Raw genomic sequence first — 18,284 nt, forward strand, 5'->3', positions numbered from 1 at the left:
GTTTTTACTGTCATCATTATCTGCCCTGACTTGTAATAACTTATTATATTTAAGTTGAGGTTCAGAGATGATACATATCTAAATATATTTAGTACACACTTAAATATTTTTACTGCCTTCACAGTTTGGACTATTGCAATCTTTCATCCCTGAACCCCGGTTTAGTTTTGCTCCTATTCATAAAAAGCAATAAATGGCTCAAGCTTAAGTTACGTCAAAGTTTTGTGCTGACATCAACACTCCTGTTGAAAGGATCCAACCAGAAGACACTTACAGAGCCAAATAAATCCCGACCCCATCATCCCCCAGAAAACACTAGGAAAGACTCTAATCGCCAAATACTTTTGTTGTTTTTAAGGCTTCTGTGGTTTTTTTTTGGACCTTGTAAGATAACAGAAGCAGTGCCCCAGAGTCCTGGAACTTCAATAGGAATTTTGCCATCACTTCATGTAAGATGTGCGTGGATGCTACAGAAGCTAGTACTATGAGAAGAAATCCTCAGTAGTTAACCACCATGAGCGTTTCAATTTAAACAGAAAGGACCAGATGTTACTCTGGCACAAGCGCGGGGACAAAATTTCTTACTCCTGCATTAAAAGCAGCCACGCAAAGCAAGCACACAGCACTTTAGAAACACCGCTTCACAGTTCTTCGCCTGTATAACCCTCCAATTTTTAATTAAGGTGCCACAGGTACTCGTGAGCAAGGTATATGGAAACCTTACAAAATGAGACTGCTTTAATGGAGTGCTTCTCCCACCCCCCTGAAATCAAACACTGCTGGAAAATGACCAGGAAAAACACGTTGTGTTTTGCCCTTGAAGGCTCGACTACATCTACAAACCACGCAATGATTTACCTGGCAACACGTAGAAGCCCTGCTTATACTGATGTTGCTACTTGACACCTTCATCAAGGACAGCAAGACACCAGAAGTTACTACCGGAGTTTTGAACAAGGTAGCACAGGTGGGCTGGCACATGCCTTGAGTTTTTTTGTTTGTTTGTTTGTTTTTAAATCAGCCCTCCAGTAGCTAAATAGCAGTAACTCGTGCTGCTCACAGCACAGGCTGGCCAAGTTTTGCAAGTGTTTAATAAAAAGAAACACATCCAGTTTAGCCTCAAAACATGAAGCTATTAAACTACTCAAAACCATAGGACAGGATGAGAATTACTGCAATTCACTACGTATCTTTCAGGTAGTTGGTAGATAAGGAAAACAAAATGAAGCATACAGATCAGGTGCCACTGCAGTATGTAATGGTGGCAAGAACACCACTGCTTTCTGAAGTTCTGCCAAGGTTGAGGAGACAGTTGATGGTATTGTTTAGGGACTTACTGAATTGACATTTTCATTTTGTTAAGGCTTACTTTGAGCCAGCTGCTGATCTCATTATTGCAATAGAACAGGAAAAGTGATGCTGTCTTTTGGATAAAAGCCCTGCTAGCAGAAATGTTAGACTGATAAAAAGAGCACCTTGAAGCCTACACAAAAAGTCTATCCCATCTCCCTTCCTAAAAACCGTGGAAGAGGTAATCCAAGACAAAACCATAACAACACTGGGTAATATTCACAAGTGTAAATTCAAGATGATTCAACTGCTCTGCCATATTGTTCCAGGCTGGTGTAAAGGTTATGAACCACCTCTGCCAGCCACAAGTACCTAACTGCTACTCCACATTTTTAATATTGAAAACAGAGTAAATGAACTGGAAATAACCTAAGGTTTAATTCTGTTTCATGATCACATAAGACCTCTCAGTTATCTCACTCCAGTTCAGTACTTTCATACAAAAACCATCTGCCATGGAAGTGGACATATTCTCATTACCTAATGAAAAACAATAGCCACCCCCTTTATCCCTCAGCTACTTGCTGAGGTAGACTGAATGATCTGTTATGCATACTTCTAACAGCAAATAGGCCTTAAACCAGTATTAAGCAGAAACTGTGATGCAGCCTGCAGTAGTTTTAGACATAGTTGCATGACAGCCAAAATAGTGAAAGTGCTCTTGGAAAAAATACTGATACAACTCTGACCTGCACACGGAAAACACTGGAAGTATGGTAACAGTCTCATTTGAAAGATGGCAACCAAAAACAAAAGAAAGGGTTTGAAACAAAGAACGTAGCAGAGCTAAAGTAATTGATGCTAAATTTGCTCTAAGGTACAGGAAGCACAGAAACCTACCACCCTCCAATACACACAGCTTCTTGAGGAAGGAGGGAAGTGAAATTCTAGGAAAAGCCATTCCCCACAAACATAGCTACAGAGGCTTAAAAGAGGAAAGACAGAAAAGCTTGTTGCAAGTCAATTAGAAAGTGCCTTTAAAAAAAAAAAATACAAGACAGCTAAGTGTTCTGAGTCTTACTAAGTAGATTACCAAGTAGGCCATTTCAGAATACTCTTCTGCCCCCCTTCACCCAACCCCCCCAAAAGAATTTGCAGGGAAAGAAGGAGCAAATGAGTTTATTCTTCACAGAACAATCCCCACTATTCAGAGTACCCTGCAGTTCCTCCCTTTGGGAAGGGAAGCTGTCAGATCTGCCAAAGTCAGAATAAAAGATGAATCCTGGTCCTGTGATAAAAGGACCTTTCTGAGATAAACTAAAAATTATGTCTCTTCCTTATATAGGGATGTATCCAGACTGAAGGAAAAATAGGTATGAAAATAAATTACAAGCCTCTGCCTGTACTACAATACTTGCCAGTATTACTGAAATTAAAACTGAGTAAGTTTATATTATGTTTCTACAAGTTTCCTCTACTACTAACATACACAGAACTGGTAACTAGTGACCTCAATACTAACAAATAAGATTTGCTCAGCCCACATATTCTGCATCATGAAACAGCAATACAAAGCTAACATTTTAATACAATATGTACGTGTATTTAATATCAATTACATTTACATATTTAAATTATCCTACTACATTAACAATACTATAGATACAGTATTTGGTAAAAACAACTAGCACGGTTAAGTCTTCAAATTTGGTATTGTTTTCTAGCAAGTGTCAAACAATAGAAAACCAAGTTTCCATGTGAAAAGTGTATTTTAACAGAAGTAGCCAAGACCTGCTGCAAAATACAGATCATGTATGCTAACATGTACACAAAACCTTGCAGTAATAAAAGGTAGTCATTCACTGTATTTACAAGAAATTGCCCAATAGTTCAGTTACTGATTGCACTATAGTGATTATTAAAAAGAAATTAAAAATTAACACAGCATCCTCATCTCGTCCTTCAAAACTCAGAAACAATTCCTGTGTAAGAAGTGACCTTGTTTAAATTGCACGTGCTGGAAAATATACAACTCTACAATAGAAAGAGGTTAGAAAAGTTGAATACTGTGGAAAAAGAAGTTTATTAGCCTATACAAGTCTTCTGAAACAAACCATTGGCTTCGATACAGGAAATTCAAGTGAATACTCATTGCAATAGTATTTTCCATACAGAAGCCCTAGAGCTTCCCAGTTAGCATCTGTGACAGGAAGCTGTATTTCTGAACGGGTAAGCCACACAAAGCAGACATGTAATAGAGATCTTCACAGCCATAGTGAACTACAGTTTGATAGTTAAATTACAAACATTTAAGAAAATTAGGCATCTGTACCGAAGTGTGGCAAATTGATTACAATAAAAGAACAAAGATGTCATTTAGACCCCGTGCCAAAATGAAGACTTCCTACAGCAGGTCTAGAGTAGACTGCATAATAAAAACCTAGAGTGCAAGGGTACCACAAATTTAGTATATAAATATCACAGGATTAAAACTCCAGTTAAGCCATCAACTGAAGTGATGATTAAAAAGAAAGAAGGGCATCTCCCAGCTTTGCAATAGAAGCTTTCAAAGCATCTCTTCCAGAAGGTGCTGATATCAACTACGGCCTGTGCCAATTTGTATTTTAGACAGCTTTGCTGAAAGAAAAATTCAGCATGTCTAAAAGCTATATAATCGTGCCGTTTTTAATATCATAAAAAGCATCTACCAGAAGAGATGAAATGTAACATAGCTTACATTGTTTTTAAGATCTGTGCACACTATATAGTTCTGTAATTTAAACAGTATTTAAAAACAAGAGAAAAAGCAGACAATGTAGTGATGTTTTAGATGGACTTGTTTAGAATAGTTACATGATGGATGTATACACTTTTAGTGCATTTGTTCTTGCACGTTATTTATGCTACTTATAAAAACCTGAAGATCGCAAATTGGGCATGCTTACCATAACATTTTCAAACTGGGAAAGCTGCAGAACGATTTTCCTACTAGTGTTCACTGCCATGATACAAAACAAATATGTGCAAACTGCAAGGTCCCTAAAAATAGCATTTAATGAATTTATTTACAGAAAGATGTCACTATCTGTTTAAATATGCAAAGAATAAGCTTCCCAAAGTTTATAACATAGAACAATATCCACCACATGCGCCTCCTGCATATCCTTCTTCCTTGTTTGTTAATTTTACACCTCTGTTTTGGCTCTCACTCTCCCACAGTCCCGGAGTCTGAATGATTTTTTCAACGAGTTCTTCAAAGGCACACTGTACACCATCACATGTTTTTGCGCTTGCCTCTGGAAAAGGGATGCAAGAAGTCAAATGTTAGCATACCTTCCAATAACTTATTATTTTTTTCTTTCAGTTAAGTCTTAACCTACCACCTAGACTTACAACTTCCGCAACTAACATGTAGCTATGCCAGAATTAGCAGGTATGCAGATTTTTGTTGCCAGAAAGTCTTTTGAGCTGCTGCTTTATTAAGAGAGCTTTCAAATTGAATGTCACTAGAATGTATGGGAGGTAAGTTTTTTTTTTCTGTAGAAAGCAGTTCAATAAAGGGAAAAAAAGTCTGAAAAATCTGGTTGCTTTAAGAACTGAAGTACTACTACATCATAAGAAGCAAAGGACTCTATATTGTAGCATTCTAAGTCAGCCTCCACAGAACTATTCTGATAAAAAGCAGTAAGTGATTTTATTTCTTCTGCAGTTAGCATAATTCTTGGAAATCTCATCCCGGAGTATTTCTTTCACTAAACCCAAGAAACATTGCTTACAGCGTATATTATATGAGCAAACAGATACCATCTGTAACTGTTCAATTCCACTAAGGCTTGCCCTGTTCTTCTATACAGCCTTGCAGACACTTAGCTCACACGCACACATATATCTATTTTCAGTTTCATGTTTCTTTTTATCTTCCACGCACTTAACAGCTTATACCTCAACTTTGAGCTTTTTCCATTTTCACATCTGACAATGCAGCCAGAAAGAAGCACTGCAGGATTCTATACAAAGAAATGTCCTTAGTAAGATGAGGAACACAAGTCCAAGTACAGGACATGTCAGTGAACTGCTTTGGTACTGGAGTCATCCTATAAAGTAATCCCTGCTGATCCTTAAATGAAATAGGTAACAAACTTGTGCATAAAGAATCACTTCACCACCCACTTTAATTTATCATTACAAGGCTTTGCCTACAAAACCCAACTCATTTGCAGAAATATGAGACCAGCATCTTTCCTTCAGTCATGACTATGTCACTATTCCATCCCACCCACCATGTGCAAGTTAATTATATTCCCACCTATTTTTACATCCAAGTTCTAATGCACATTTGTCACGTACCAGCTCTTCGCTGAAGAGCTGAAATACTGAAATAAAGTACTGAATACTGCATAGCTTCTGTTATTAACTCAACAACTAGTCCTGGACCAAAAAAAAAAAAAATCAGATAAAACCCCAAAACAAAAACATGTTTTCTCAGACTACAGTAGATGCTGTATTCCACCCTTAATCCTCACTGACCACTTCAGTATATTCATCCATAGTTAGACTAGACTTATGGGCATATTTAAAGACAGTTTTAAAGAAGAAGGGTATATCTATCATCTTTGTACCTACTGCAGCTGAGAAATAGCACTAGCTGAACTGCATGTATAAAAAGTATGCATCCTATAGAAATAGTACTTTCACTATGTAACAACAACAACAACAAAGTAAAATCTTCGCAAATGCCTGTAACATACCTATGAACAACATGGAATGTTTTCTTGCAAACTTGAGACCTTCATTTCTGTCAACTTCACGGTTTTCCTATAAGACACAGTATTAGTACGTATTGTTAATAAAACATACAAACAGAATGCTTACTGCAGTTGAATTCAGTTTACCTTATCAATCTTGTTTCCAACAAGCATTTTCACTATGTCATTCCTTGTGCAGTACGTTTCCAGTTCATTTAACCAGTTATCCAGCTTAGCAAAAGTATCTCTTCTCGTGACATCATAAACTGAAAGATATCAGCAATATTAAGTCACAGTATCTTTCTGGTGCAAAAAATTATGGTGCAAAAAAAGGTGCAAAAATTATGTTTTTTGAATTAGAAAACCAAAGGAGCCCCATGAATTCCAGTTCACACTTCATTCACGAGCTCCAATCATTGATGATGACAATCTTAAGAGTCGCTCTGCATTAGTATCTACTGTTCTCAGATTCATTTACGTTTAGACAACTTAGTTTAGATGGCAGTCTATCATTCTCCAAAGAATCCCACGCTTGCAAACCCGATACAGGATACTTGTTAACACCAGTATACTTAAGATATGCCAAGAAGAAGATGTCATGACCTTTTGTACCAATTCTATCTCACTTTTGATTACTAGGAGTGTTATTTATACAATGCTGCTGCTATGCTACTGATAGAATCGTGGTCATCTAGGTTGGAAAAGACCTTCAAGGTCATCAAGTTCAACTATCAACATCATCTACCAAGTTCCACCACTAAACTACCTACGTCCCTCAGTGCCATGTCCACACATCTCTTAACACCACCAAGGCTGTGGACTCCAGCACTTCCTTGGGCAGCCCATTCCAATGCTCTATGACCCTCTCCATGAAGAAATTGTTCTTAACATCCAACCTAAGCTTCCCCTGCCACAACTTGAGGCCATTTCCTTGTGTATTGTCACTTGTCACCTGAAAAGAGAGACAAACATCCTCCTTGCTGCAACCTCCTTTCAGGCAGTTCTAGAGAGCAATGAGATCTCCCCTCAGCTTCCTCTTCTCCAGACTAAAACAACCCCTGTTCCTTCAGTCACTCCTCACTTAGCCAACAAAGTAAAATGACCACCAAATCCTCACAAATATTAATAAAATACTGAATCCTCAGCATTTCAGTGTTTCAAGCTACTTAGCACGTGAATGGGATGTAAGCTACAAGAGGCACCAAGAGTAGACAGAAAACAGACCTTGTTAGATCTAAATTCTTCTAGGCAGTGACTATCTGGTGACAGCCATTTCAAGCTATGAAAATCTTTTTTCCTTCACTCTCATTTCCCATGTGCAGATGGACACAAACAGTTGGTTTCAATCAAAGCTATAGTTTGACTTGCAAGAACAGCCTTATTTCTAGGGAGCTGTTTGGTAAAGAAACAGTAGGAGATTATTTTTAAAAAAAGATAGAGGGCTAATCTCAACAGCAGAGCTCTCTAGCTCCTAAATAGTGCTTGCTTACTTTTAAAGCTTTCAACACTTTGAAAAGCAGCAGCTTTTAAACTCCTGCAAAAATCAGTGGTTCTCAGATTGGTGAGAAAGACTACCCAAGAAAGTGGTTAGACATCAAACTCCAGACTATTTAGTATGCGAGCTGTTCAACACACATATAACAACTTTTAATACTGATTCACCATTATAGAAAGGTAATGTGAGTTTGTGTAGCCCCAGTGCATTAGAAAAACACTAACTTATTCAAAACAGCAGACAAAGCTATACTTACCTAGGATAACACCTTGTGCACCTCTGTAGTAACTGGGTGTTAGTGTTCTGAATCGCTCCTGACCCGCAGTATCCTGAAAAGCCATTCAGAAATTTCCATTATTCAGAATCTGAGCAGAACCTACTTTAGCTCTCAGGTATCCTGCTTCTAGTGAACACACAAAGTAAGATTCGGAGTCATTTAGCATACACAACTAGCTGCATAACTCAATTTATGGCTGCCCATCATTTTACTGCACATTAACTTTGAGATTCTGTGTAGTCTGTTCTGGGAAACACATTTAAACTGTTAAGTGTAGTGAATAACTGGGCTATGTAACAATGGCATAGTTATTTCTGCTGAAGCATTTGTTGTGCAGTTAGCAGGGCAGCAGCCAGCCAGAAGCAGCACTCAGATTTTATAACAAGCGTCAAAACCCGTGGCCACAAAAGTAGTTCCCTCACTTCTAACACCTCCATCCACACAGCCACAGTAAATGCATTTAACATGCTATGACAGAGCTGAAGCAGAAATAAGTATTTTCTGTTTGTTATTAAACGAAGTTGAATTTACAATCTCAAATTTGAAGTGTCAACAGCTTTGCAAAAAAACAAGTATTAGAATGGTGATTTCTTGTCAGAGATTAAGTTATAGCACACACTATCTCAGCATTATACATGCTGCAGATTTTATGCATCAAAGACTTAAATTAACTTCATCCATGTTACCCCAGGTTAGAAGCTTACTTAAACTTTTTGTCAACTGAAGTCACCTTCATAAAAAAATAAAACGCAACAAGAGAACAAACCACCCCACCACCTTTTCAACACATGAAACAGTAGGGGTTCAAACTGGCTCCCTGCCAAAGAACCTGAATAACTCCACTTGGCTTTCCAAGTTTCTACAAGTCACTCACTGAATCCCACATACTTCAAGCTGGTTTTGCATCATGATGCAGTTTTCCATGCCTTTCATTTCCAGTTTACCTCAGACTTACTTCTTCATAGTCACTAACTGGCGGGCTGTTGAAGTTTTTTTTTCCTTGTCAAGCCTATGTTCTAGTGAAGATTACTATTTTCACATTAAGACAGAAGTCCCACTTCTTAATTGAGATATGATGCCCTTTAAAAGCACCATAATTGTAATGGATATTTCATGTTCTGCTACTTTCCAAGGAAGCTGAGAATCAAGGTTTTGTTTTTTCCTGCTATAAGAATTTTGAGCTTGAATACTGAAACGGTTCAACTCGTCCAAGCATGGTGCTGCTTTGCAGAATTGAGTATGTAGGGAAAAATTTGAAAATACTTTTTCTTCCTTCACTTGCCTTGAATCTGGAAGCCTTACTTTTAACTAAAGCAAATGTTGAACACTAAGGTTAAGACAACAAACTCTGCCTCTCCCTTTTCCAGCTGCATCTGCTACAAATAACAATGACTCAAGCCTGTAAGTCTGTGTGACAGCTAACATTTTTAGGCTACATTACTTTGAGAGGTAACATTTCTGAGCATAATTTGAGCATACAACACAATAATTCTCAATTAGTATTCTACTAAAGTTCACCTAACCCATTTAGGTTAAGAATTGCATCCTTTTAAAAGCTGTCAAGTACAGAGAAGAACTATGCATGCAGGAAAGTCTCGGATCTGTAACGGCAATACCTGCATTTTCAAATGTTCTATAAAGACATAACATCAGGCAGGTAAGCATACCCTTTTGAAGTTAAAAGAATGTATTACTTATAAAAAAAAAAATAATCTAGGAATGGCCACATTCACACTTTTGAAGTCTGAGTGGTTCAGTACCATCCTACTCCTTCTCCTCTCCACTCCTATCCCAGCAGACCCAGAATCAGTATTGCAGAAGAAGCTGATAAACAGAACTGCCCCATTAGTCAACTGTCCACAGGTCATTCCACCTTCTGAATGGTCCAGGATTAACCTCCCAGTCCTCCAAGTTGCCTTCATATTAAACAGGATCCTATACAACTCAGACATTATACAAGCCACCACTATTGCTGAAACAAAGCAATACGTTAGTAACACAGGCAAGACTTACCCATATTGCTAGTTTAGCTTTGTTTCCATCAACTGAAATCGTTTTCACCTTGAAGTCTACACCTAGGGAAGAAAAAAATTATATCTTTTAGTTCTTCAAATGCACTCTGTATTTTTGGAAGAGGGAAAAAAAAAACAAGCTCAGAAAACAAGCTGTGGTTTGGCAGGAGTAATAAGAGTGAGAGCAAGGTATTGAAGTAACTGATGAAACTTAATGCTCATAAGGCTGTACATATTTTATTAAAGCCCAAGGACAGTTTAGGCCATTGACTCAAATATTTTATGGAAGTGAGGCAAAAAAAAAAAAACTTTTCCGATATTAAAATACGTATTTCAGAACAAACGTTCAAGTTCTAAATCAAATGGATTAACTTTCTATTCATTACTCATGAGCATGTTCTTGAGCATGTTATCGGTCTTGAACAAAATACTTTCAAAATAAAGGAGCAAACTGTACTCAAGCAGGGGAACAAAGCAAAACCCTCAGCAACACCAGGGACTCACTGGTATCATGCACAGCAACTGAGAAACAAAAAGACAACAACGGTTCTTCTACTGATAACGTACCTCAACATGTGAGGATATTTTTATTTTATTTTTATATCCGTGGGAGCTAACAGCCTATCACTTGCCCAAGGACAGGCGGTACAAAACTGAAGCCACAGAGGACAAAATAATGACTGCACAAAGTTAAAGGGAAGGAAATACAAGTGAGTTCAACAGGCTAGGTATGGTCACATTCCATTTTACTATCCACCACACAGCAGCCCTGAAATTAGGTAGAATAGTTGTGTGGAAATTTAACAGCTTTTCTGTTAAACTTGAAAATTGTTCACATTAAAGTTTTTTCATTTTGAATTAAGATGGCCGTCATTGTATTTGCTCTAAGAATTTCTGTTTTAACTATTCTAACAGAACATTTAGGTAGGGTTTCAAGATAAGTGTGCTGCAATTACATTCCCAAGGCCATGCGGATTACAAACAAGTCTAAGTGGCTGCCAAAAGCACTCAATTTATAAAACCACAGAGCGGACATGGGATGCTTAAGAAACAGTACATTGTAAGCAGATTTACAAACTAACTACAGCTGATGTTTAAAAGAGCTTCATTAAAAAATACACAATTTGTATTACACCATTACACAGCCTCAGCTTACTAGTTTTCCATGAAGTTTCAAGAACAGATAAAAGCTAGTCAACTGTGACTGCATTCTGCACTGGAAAGAGCCCCTGCTCTTATTTCAAGTAAAATTTTGGCACTTGGTACTTTAATATTTGCAGTAACTGCACAGAACTCTCCATTTTTCAGAGGCTAAGACTCTTAATCTCCAACTAAGCAGTAGTATAATGCATTACTCCACGCAAAAGGATGGTGCTTTATTTTAGAGTTATGTTCAAAAAACCTGCCACTATTAACTTTTTTCTTTTAAACACCAGTTCTTAGAACTTTACCTAGTTCTCAGAACATTGCTATGCTAGCAAGTTTCCTAAACATGATCCTAAAGAACATCCTGTCATGCCAATTTTGTGGCATTTAGCAGTAACTTCCAGACTAACACCATCTCTTCTTCCACAGCAATTGCATATTTCTTTCCCTGAACTATAAATATCACCATTGCTCAGCTAGGACATCCAACTGCTCACAATGCATTCACTTACCCATTAATCTGACATCAGAATCTGTAACTGTAGGTATTACAAGTCTATCAGATACATACCATAAATCAAAAGCATATCGTAGTAGTTTTCAAAAGGAATTTTCTCTTCCTCAGAGCAAACATTAACTGCCTTTTGAAGCCAGGATATCCTGCTCCCACTATGCAAATAGCCCTAGCATGTTGTACCTGCACAGTTCTGCAATTTTCATTTAAAGCCTGTGCACCTTTAAGTTAACTTTAAGCGAGCAGCAAGGTTAAGAGAGAATGCTTTAAATTTTGCATGTGCAATATGAGTAAATTAAAAAACTTAGCTAATAAATTGCACATATTACAGACTTGTGAAAGAAATATGGAAGTTAACGAAGAGCACACTAAAATATATCCTTTCAGATTATAAAGACATGGCAAAAATTCTAGCAGAGGAATTCAACACACAAAAAGCCACTTAAGGGAAAGAAGTCTTAACTAGCTAGGTTTTTGATAATTGATTGTCTATAGGAGGACACAGAAAACTGCAGCGTTCAAGAAAATCTGGTTAAAGTGAACGAGCCGGGTACGCACGTTCTCTAAGACTTCGGTGAAACACAGCCATGTTTGTGTGACAAGTGTCAGCTCTAAGCTTGCAAGACAAGGGAGATTTCTAGCCCTGACAACAGAAAGCTGGAGGTGCTTTCCACCATGCCCTGGAAGGCAGCCAGAAAGAAGACACTGTGCTCCACTACGCTCCTGTGTGCTGGCACCTACAGCCCTCCCTAATGGACTTGGCACGACACGCCAGCACGCTACAGACTTACGGTCTGCAAGTAGCTCTGTTACTTTCACGCTGCCCTCCCTTTTAGGAGTAGTGTATTTACACAAAAGGCAAAATCATCTGGAGCTTTGTGGTGTTAAAGGTAACTGACAACTTGGACATCTGGCAGTTGCAGGACTCCAAGTGCAAGGAAGGCCAAAAAGTTAAGAGACGCTTGTATGCAATACATTGCTTCACTTATGAAACAAGGCTTGCATTTAGCATTTATCTAGAATCGTTCACACAAGGAACAAATAAAGACAAGCATAAGCAGTAAGGACAACAGAAAATATCAGGGTACAGTGACCCACTAGATGAAGACCCGTGAACAAGTTAGCCTCAGAAGAATGCAAGGATGACGGTGATCTGGTAGGATGAGTAAGACATGGTTAATCCAGCAGAAGCTACTGAAGTCAAAATATTTGACAAAGTCAGCTCATACTCCTGAGAGAAACACAGGATTTTTAGAAAATATGGAATAAAAAACTATACAAATCATCAGTTTATGGTTTAAATTGCACCCGGGAGCTGTACGTTTGTGCAAGACAGAAAAGTAATGCATCCTTACATCTCAACAGACAAGGGAACAGTCATGCTGCAGACAAGCCTTAACCCAGTCTTGTGTTTTCATATTTATTTATTTTTTTTAAAGACAGACATAACTCTTTCTCCTCACTTTTTTCTCCAAACAAGAACTATAGTTCAGCAGTAGTATGGAGATAACGTTATTTGTAGTCAGTACACTAATTTCAGAAAAGGACAGTACTCTGCAATCTCAACGTACAGACCTTAAAATTAAAAACCCTTCTGTCCCCAAACTCAAAGTGAAATAGCATTTAATCAGCAAACAGAGAGATCCAAGCCCAGATTCACAAAACATTTTGGCATCTCACCATCTTGCAAATCCCAGAATTTTGCAGCTGGGATCTGTCCTTATGTAGCAGTAGGAACTCACTCACAAATACTTTATCTATATGTACAACAAATCTTGTCCTGAATTGAGAGCTGAGATGTTGCCTCGCAGAATCACACCACAGCCGAGCATTAAAACAACAACCCAAATTCTGTTTCTTTTCCACTTAATATGAAAAAAGGACAAAAGCAATGTGCTATCTCACAAGTACTCCACATGTCATGCTACGTTCACAGTTGGGGCTGCAGAAGCTCTGCTCCACAACACTTTACCAACACCAGCTAGCAGGGACCTAATAGATGGGGCAGTTTGCAGAGACTTAAAGGATTGCTTTCATCACTTTTTAAAAAAATAAAAATAAAATAAAAAAGATCACACGTTCATTCCAGTTTAGCACATTTGTATGAGTACTCTGTGGAGTTTAAGTTTTATATAAGCATGAGTTCATTCTACGTTCCTATGTCAGAAACAGCACCCTACCCTGAGGATGTAGAGTAACCTTGAGTTACAGCTACTGAACAGCCAACAATTAGCTACCACACATGCTGCTGTGGAGTATGAGAAATCCCAAGGAAAAGGAATTACTTCAGGGAATAGTTAGTTTCTTAAGTAAGTTCACTGATGTCAGGTTTTGACACTGGTAAAAAGTCTTACGCACAAACAGCAGATATTAAGAGCTACTGAAATACTCCATACATTCCTCCATTTTTTCCTTTTAGCTCAAACTTGCATTATGACCAACTTTCCTTGTAACATTATTTCATTTGCTCATGGAACTTTGTCATACTTTCTAGCAAAATTGCTATTACCTGTCACAAACCACAAAGCCTAACTTCAGCAGATTTAGGTCAATACTGAGTAGAGAGAACACCGATCCTGTACATCACCCAATTGAAGATGACACTGTGACACGCAGTGACACTGGCTTACCTGAAGACTTTATTTTATTTTTTAAAACAACCTAATTAATTTGCATCTTCAATGCACAAACCAGCAATTATTTCCTCATGGCCTGCACTAGTCAAAGGAAAACAGCAGCCGCTTAAATGAGTGTTCTGTCCTTTCTGGAACAAATTAAAATAGTTCTTTTGCTGATGAAGCACTGTATTCAGGCTTGATGGCACACAAAAACTAGCATTTACAAGTTCAACGCCAGCTCTGAATTGTTGCCACTGCCCTGTTAGGCAGATACATAAAGTTAAATTAGAGATGCTATAAAAATATCTCCATCCGTGAGTGGACTTCAGTCTTTCCTGAAGTTAAAAAACCTTCAAAAAGCCACGATCCTGAGAGGTCAGCAGCGTATGATGTCACTGTGATTTTAAGTGGGCCAGCAGACAGTACCGCATCAGTAAGGTCAGTTGGAAAAACACACCTTTGATGTCTGCTCAGGAAGCTATACAACCTCACCAGGAAAGCCTCAACACTGCTTGTAGCATGCCTGTTTACTGCCTTTGCATACGATCATTCTCCAACCTTAATATGCTTATAGCAGGGATTCCCAGGTGCAAAGGAGAAGCAAAGTAAGAAAATGCTGAGTAAACAGCATTAACATATATCTTGTAAATTCCTTATCACTGTGTTTCTCAATGTCCCATGTGAAACAGCACTCCTGTACATTATCTACATTAGTAAAAAAAAAAAAAAAAAAAAAGATCAATTTATTTACTTCTGAACCCATTACACAGAGCTGACTTTGAGTACCAGCAGCTGAACTCTGGGATTTTTTTTTTTTTTTAATCCAAATCCCCACCCAAAACCTTCCCTTTAAGGAAATTAAAAAAAAAAAAAAAAAAAAAAAAAGACTTTTTTGCTGCAATACATTGTATGGAAAAGTCACCTTTATTTTCCATAACAGCAGTTACTCATTTGGGACAGACTGTCATCAAAGGATGCAAAATGAAACTTCTAAGAACATGATGCAGCTATCTCACAGTGTATCCCACACTCTGCATTACTCTCCTCTAGCACAATTGATTTCGCTGCTGGAAAGCATCACATCAACACAGCATGACACGTCACTCCTTTTTTCCCCAGCAGCTCTAGATTCTTGGCCCTCTATGATTATTTTTTTTTTCCAAGAGTATTAGCTGCCAAGGAACTGCTTACTAACTAGGAGAGAAAAAAAAACATTGTAATTTCTTCCCTCTAGAAGAAAAGCAGAAGCCACGCGTTGTCTAGTGCACTCTAGTATCGTTGGAAGTTGCAAAAGCTGACATCCTCTATAGAGAGTCCTAAGTACTCTTAGCACTTAAGCTACCCAAGTATCTTGTTACATAGAACAAGTTCTGGACAGCAATATTACTATTCAAACACAAATAAAAGTGATAAATCAGTAGGAGACATAACAGTTGCTGTTACATTTCCATTTTAGCATGAATTGCTGGCAAACACTGAACTGTAGATTGCTGTACTAGACCTTTCCTCTACCCATACTTACGGCTTCCACCGTCATGAACGGTAACATTTACATCTGTTTCCTTAGCCAAGGCGATATTTCACCATGAAGGGAACAACTGCAGCCCAGCACAGACAATACTCTGTACCAATTAATGCTACACGTTAAAACCATGTCCACATCACTCTTTCCTCACAGAAGAACAGACATGACTGAACTTTGCTACCGGTTTGGCAAGTCTGAACTAACAACTGTTTTGTACTGCAGCTGGTACACATTTTTTTCAGGTAGCATCAGCACATACTTACCAATTGTTGCTGCAAGTTCCGGGTCAAATGTATCATCTGTGAATCGCAGCAGAAGGCTGATAGGGATGAAGGAAAAAGAAGAGAGAGTGTTGGTTACTGCAGTACAGCCACAGGAACCATAAGCCTGTAAATTACAAGTCTGAAAGTATCAGCAAGATCACAAAGCTAAAGAAAAACACGCCTCATTTTCCATCCCTTCCATTCTATAAAAAACAAGGGAAAAATCTAGTGGCCATACTCTGAAAGGAGAGCTCATTACAGAGTGTGCCTCTCTGAAAAAATTACCCTTCAAGTTGTCAGGTCAGTTGCCTGAACAGAGCCATGGTCTGCTTCTCCAAGTGTTTTGCTTCTATCTTATTCTATTTTTATTCTCCCAGAATTCGGTACAAATGTAAGATTGTTTTGGTTTTGTATTGCCTCACAGAGTACTTCTGTAAGCTTGAGAAGAAAATCCCAAGCCAGCTTTTTATCCTCGAAATAACTCCTTGTACTGGGCATGCAGCAGAACAATAGGGAATACACCCATCACAAATAAAGGCACAGACGTTTAACAATGGAAGAGCTCCACACCATTTTACAGTTTTGCATCCTTTTTGTATATCTAATGGCTTTCACACACAGCATTTCCCCCTATCCATAGATGTTTGCTACCCACAGAAGAGCCACAACCAGGATTTACCAGCACATCACATTACAGTAGGAGGGTCCTTCCTAGAAGTACCCATAAAGCCCCAGTGCTTGTACCAAATATAAATACTCCAGCAAGAGACAGAGCTTCTTAGTATGCTGTTGGTTTGGTTTTGTTTGTTTAAATTAGTAACCTTATTCAACTGTGGCAAGTGCATATTGCCATGTGGCAGACAGCTGTTGGCTTTGACTGACAGCTTCTGTCCATTTCCAGGACAGAGAAACAAAGCAAGGCCCTGTTTACTTTCTGCTAGATGCTATTTGAGAGCAGCTATTTTTAGTACAACCAGAACTAATTTTGCCATATTCAAGTGAAACAGAGAACCTTCATACTGCCACTAGAATAAAGACTTGAGTTTACAAGTCCTGAGCACTAAATTCAGCCAACCTCTCATTTCCCGTCCATTATTTCACACACAGGTATCTCCCACAAATACAGCACACTCACAGGGACCAGGTGTCAGACACAGCACTTGGACAGGATGTCAGGACTCCAGAAGTCAGGACTCAAACCACATCCCACGACAGGCTAACAAATGCAACAGCTGACGCTTCCTACTCAAGGCGCAGGTAAGTAATGCCAATCCAAGAACAGTTCAGCATTAACTCCCTGTACGTGGATGACTGCAGTGTTATTGTTTCATAGCAATTTTATTCTCTTTACCTATAAGCAGTCTCTCATAATGACATTTCTGTATTGCAGAAATAAGTATATACACAGGCATATAAAAAATTGGGTATGCTGTGTCACATGCCCACACATAAAAGAATCATGACAATTAAAAGAAATTATGCCTGTCACCAGATTATTGATTCAGTAGCTAACTCAAAGCAGTGACTGACAGGTTTTTTATTAGTGGGGTTTGTTGTTTTTCTTCTAATTAACAATTTATATGTTATTTAGGACCACGATAGGAGACTGAGATTACTGCCATAAAAACGAGAAACCAAACATGAGTAGTGCGGGGCACTCCCAGATTGCGTCTGCGTTTTTTTACCCTCTTTAGTAAACCTGTGAAAAGGTCAAAGAAAAGGAAAAAACACTAATACAGAAAGAGGCAGCTTGGACAAAAGTCACGAAAAGGGTGTCAAGCACGACCTCCAGCCTCCGAAACACGCCCATTTCACGCCCAAGGCCACAGAGGGAGGCCGGGATCCCCCTGCCAAGGCTCCTAGCTGGGCCTGAGCCGAGGGAGGCCGGGCCGGGCCCCGCTGAGGACAGGCCGCGCCCAGAGGCCGGGCGTCAAGCGCGGCGCCCCCCGGGCCTCTGCCCCGCCGGGAAACACTAGCAGCCCCTCACCTGGACTTGCCGACGCCGCTCTCGCCGATGATGAGGATCTTCAGCGTGGTCAGCACGTCCTCGTCCATCCCGCCCGCCCCGCACGGCGCGGCCCTACCTGGCCCCGCCGCCCGCCCGCCGCTCCCTGACCAGGCCGCAGGGGCACCGCCTGCGCATGCGCGTACCCCCCCCCCCCCGCCACCACAGCCCTCACAGCCTCCGCCGTACCGCGCATGCGCGCCGGGAGCGGTGGGGGTGGCGAAAGCGGGGGAGGGAGGGGAACGGACCCCCGCCCTGCACGTGGCGCATGCGCAGAGGGGAGGGAGGGGGCAGGCACTTGTTTACAGCGGGCGGGACGAGGGGACGGGAGGGGCGCGCATGCGCGGTGTGTGTGGGGGGGGTGTCAGGGCTGAGTGGGTGTTGGTGGGGAGCT

At 39.6% G+C, this 18,284-nt stretch overlaps 1 protein-coding gene and 1 long non-coding RNA gene across 2 annotated transcripts in view; one reads left to right on the forward strand and one right to left on the reverse strand.

The window, feature by feature from the left end:
* The window catches only part of LOC118162113, a 22,907-nt gene extending 15,474 nt beyond the window's left edge, over positions 1-7,433 (forward strand). Inside the window, exons 2-3 of the long non-coding RNA XR_004748294.1 lie at positions 2,107-2,111; positions 7,305-7,433. This is a non-coding gene — a long non-coding RNA (uncharacterized LOC118162113). The remainder of the gene's footprint in view (positions 1-2,106; positions 2,112-7,304) is intronic.
* On the reverse strand, positions 2,867-18,041 carry RAB18 (RAB18, member RAS oncogene family). Its single transcript, XM_035318074.1, has 7 exons — positions 17,873-18,041; positions 15,886-15,941; positions 9,821-9,882; positions 7,787-7,859; positions 6,183-6,301; positions 6,039-6,105; positions 2,867-4,586 (listed from the first exon to the last, which is right to left on the reverse strand). Exons 1-7 carry the CDS (start codon positions 17,938-17,940, stop codon positions 4,411-4,413), a joined length of 621 nt encoding a protein of 206 aa, XP_035173965.1. The 5' UTR covers positions 17,941-18,041; the 3' UTR covers positions 2,867-4,410.
* Between the last annotated feature and the right edge of the window lie 243 nt (positions 18,042-18,284).

The sequence above is a fragment of the Oxyura jamaicensis genome, chromosome 2, assembly GCF_011077185.1.
Source record: "Oxyura jamaicensis isolate SHBP4307 breed ruddy duck chromosome 2, BPBGC_Ojam_1.0, whole genome shotgun sequence".
Classification (NCBI taxonomy): domain Eukaryota; kingdom Metazoa; phylum Chordata; class Aves; order Anseriformes; family Anatidae; genus Oxyura; species Oxyura jamaicensis.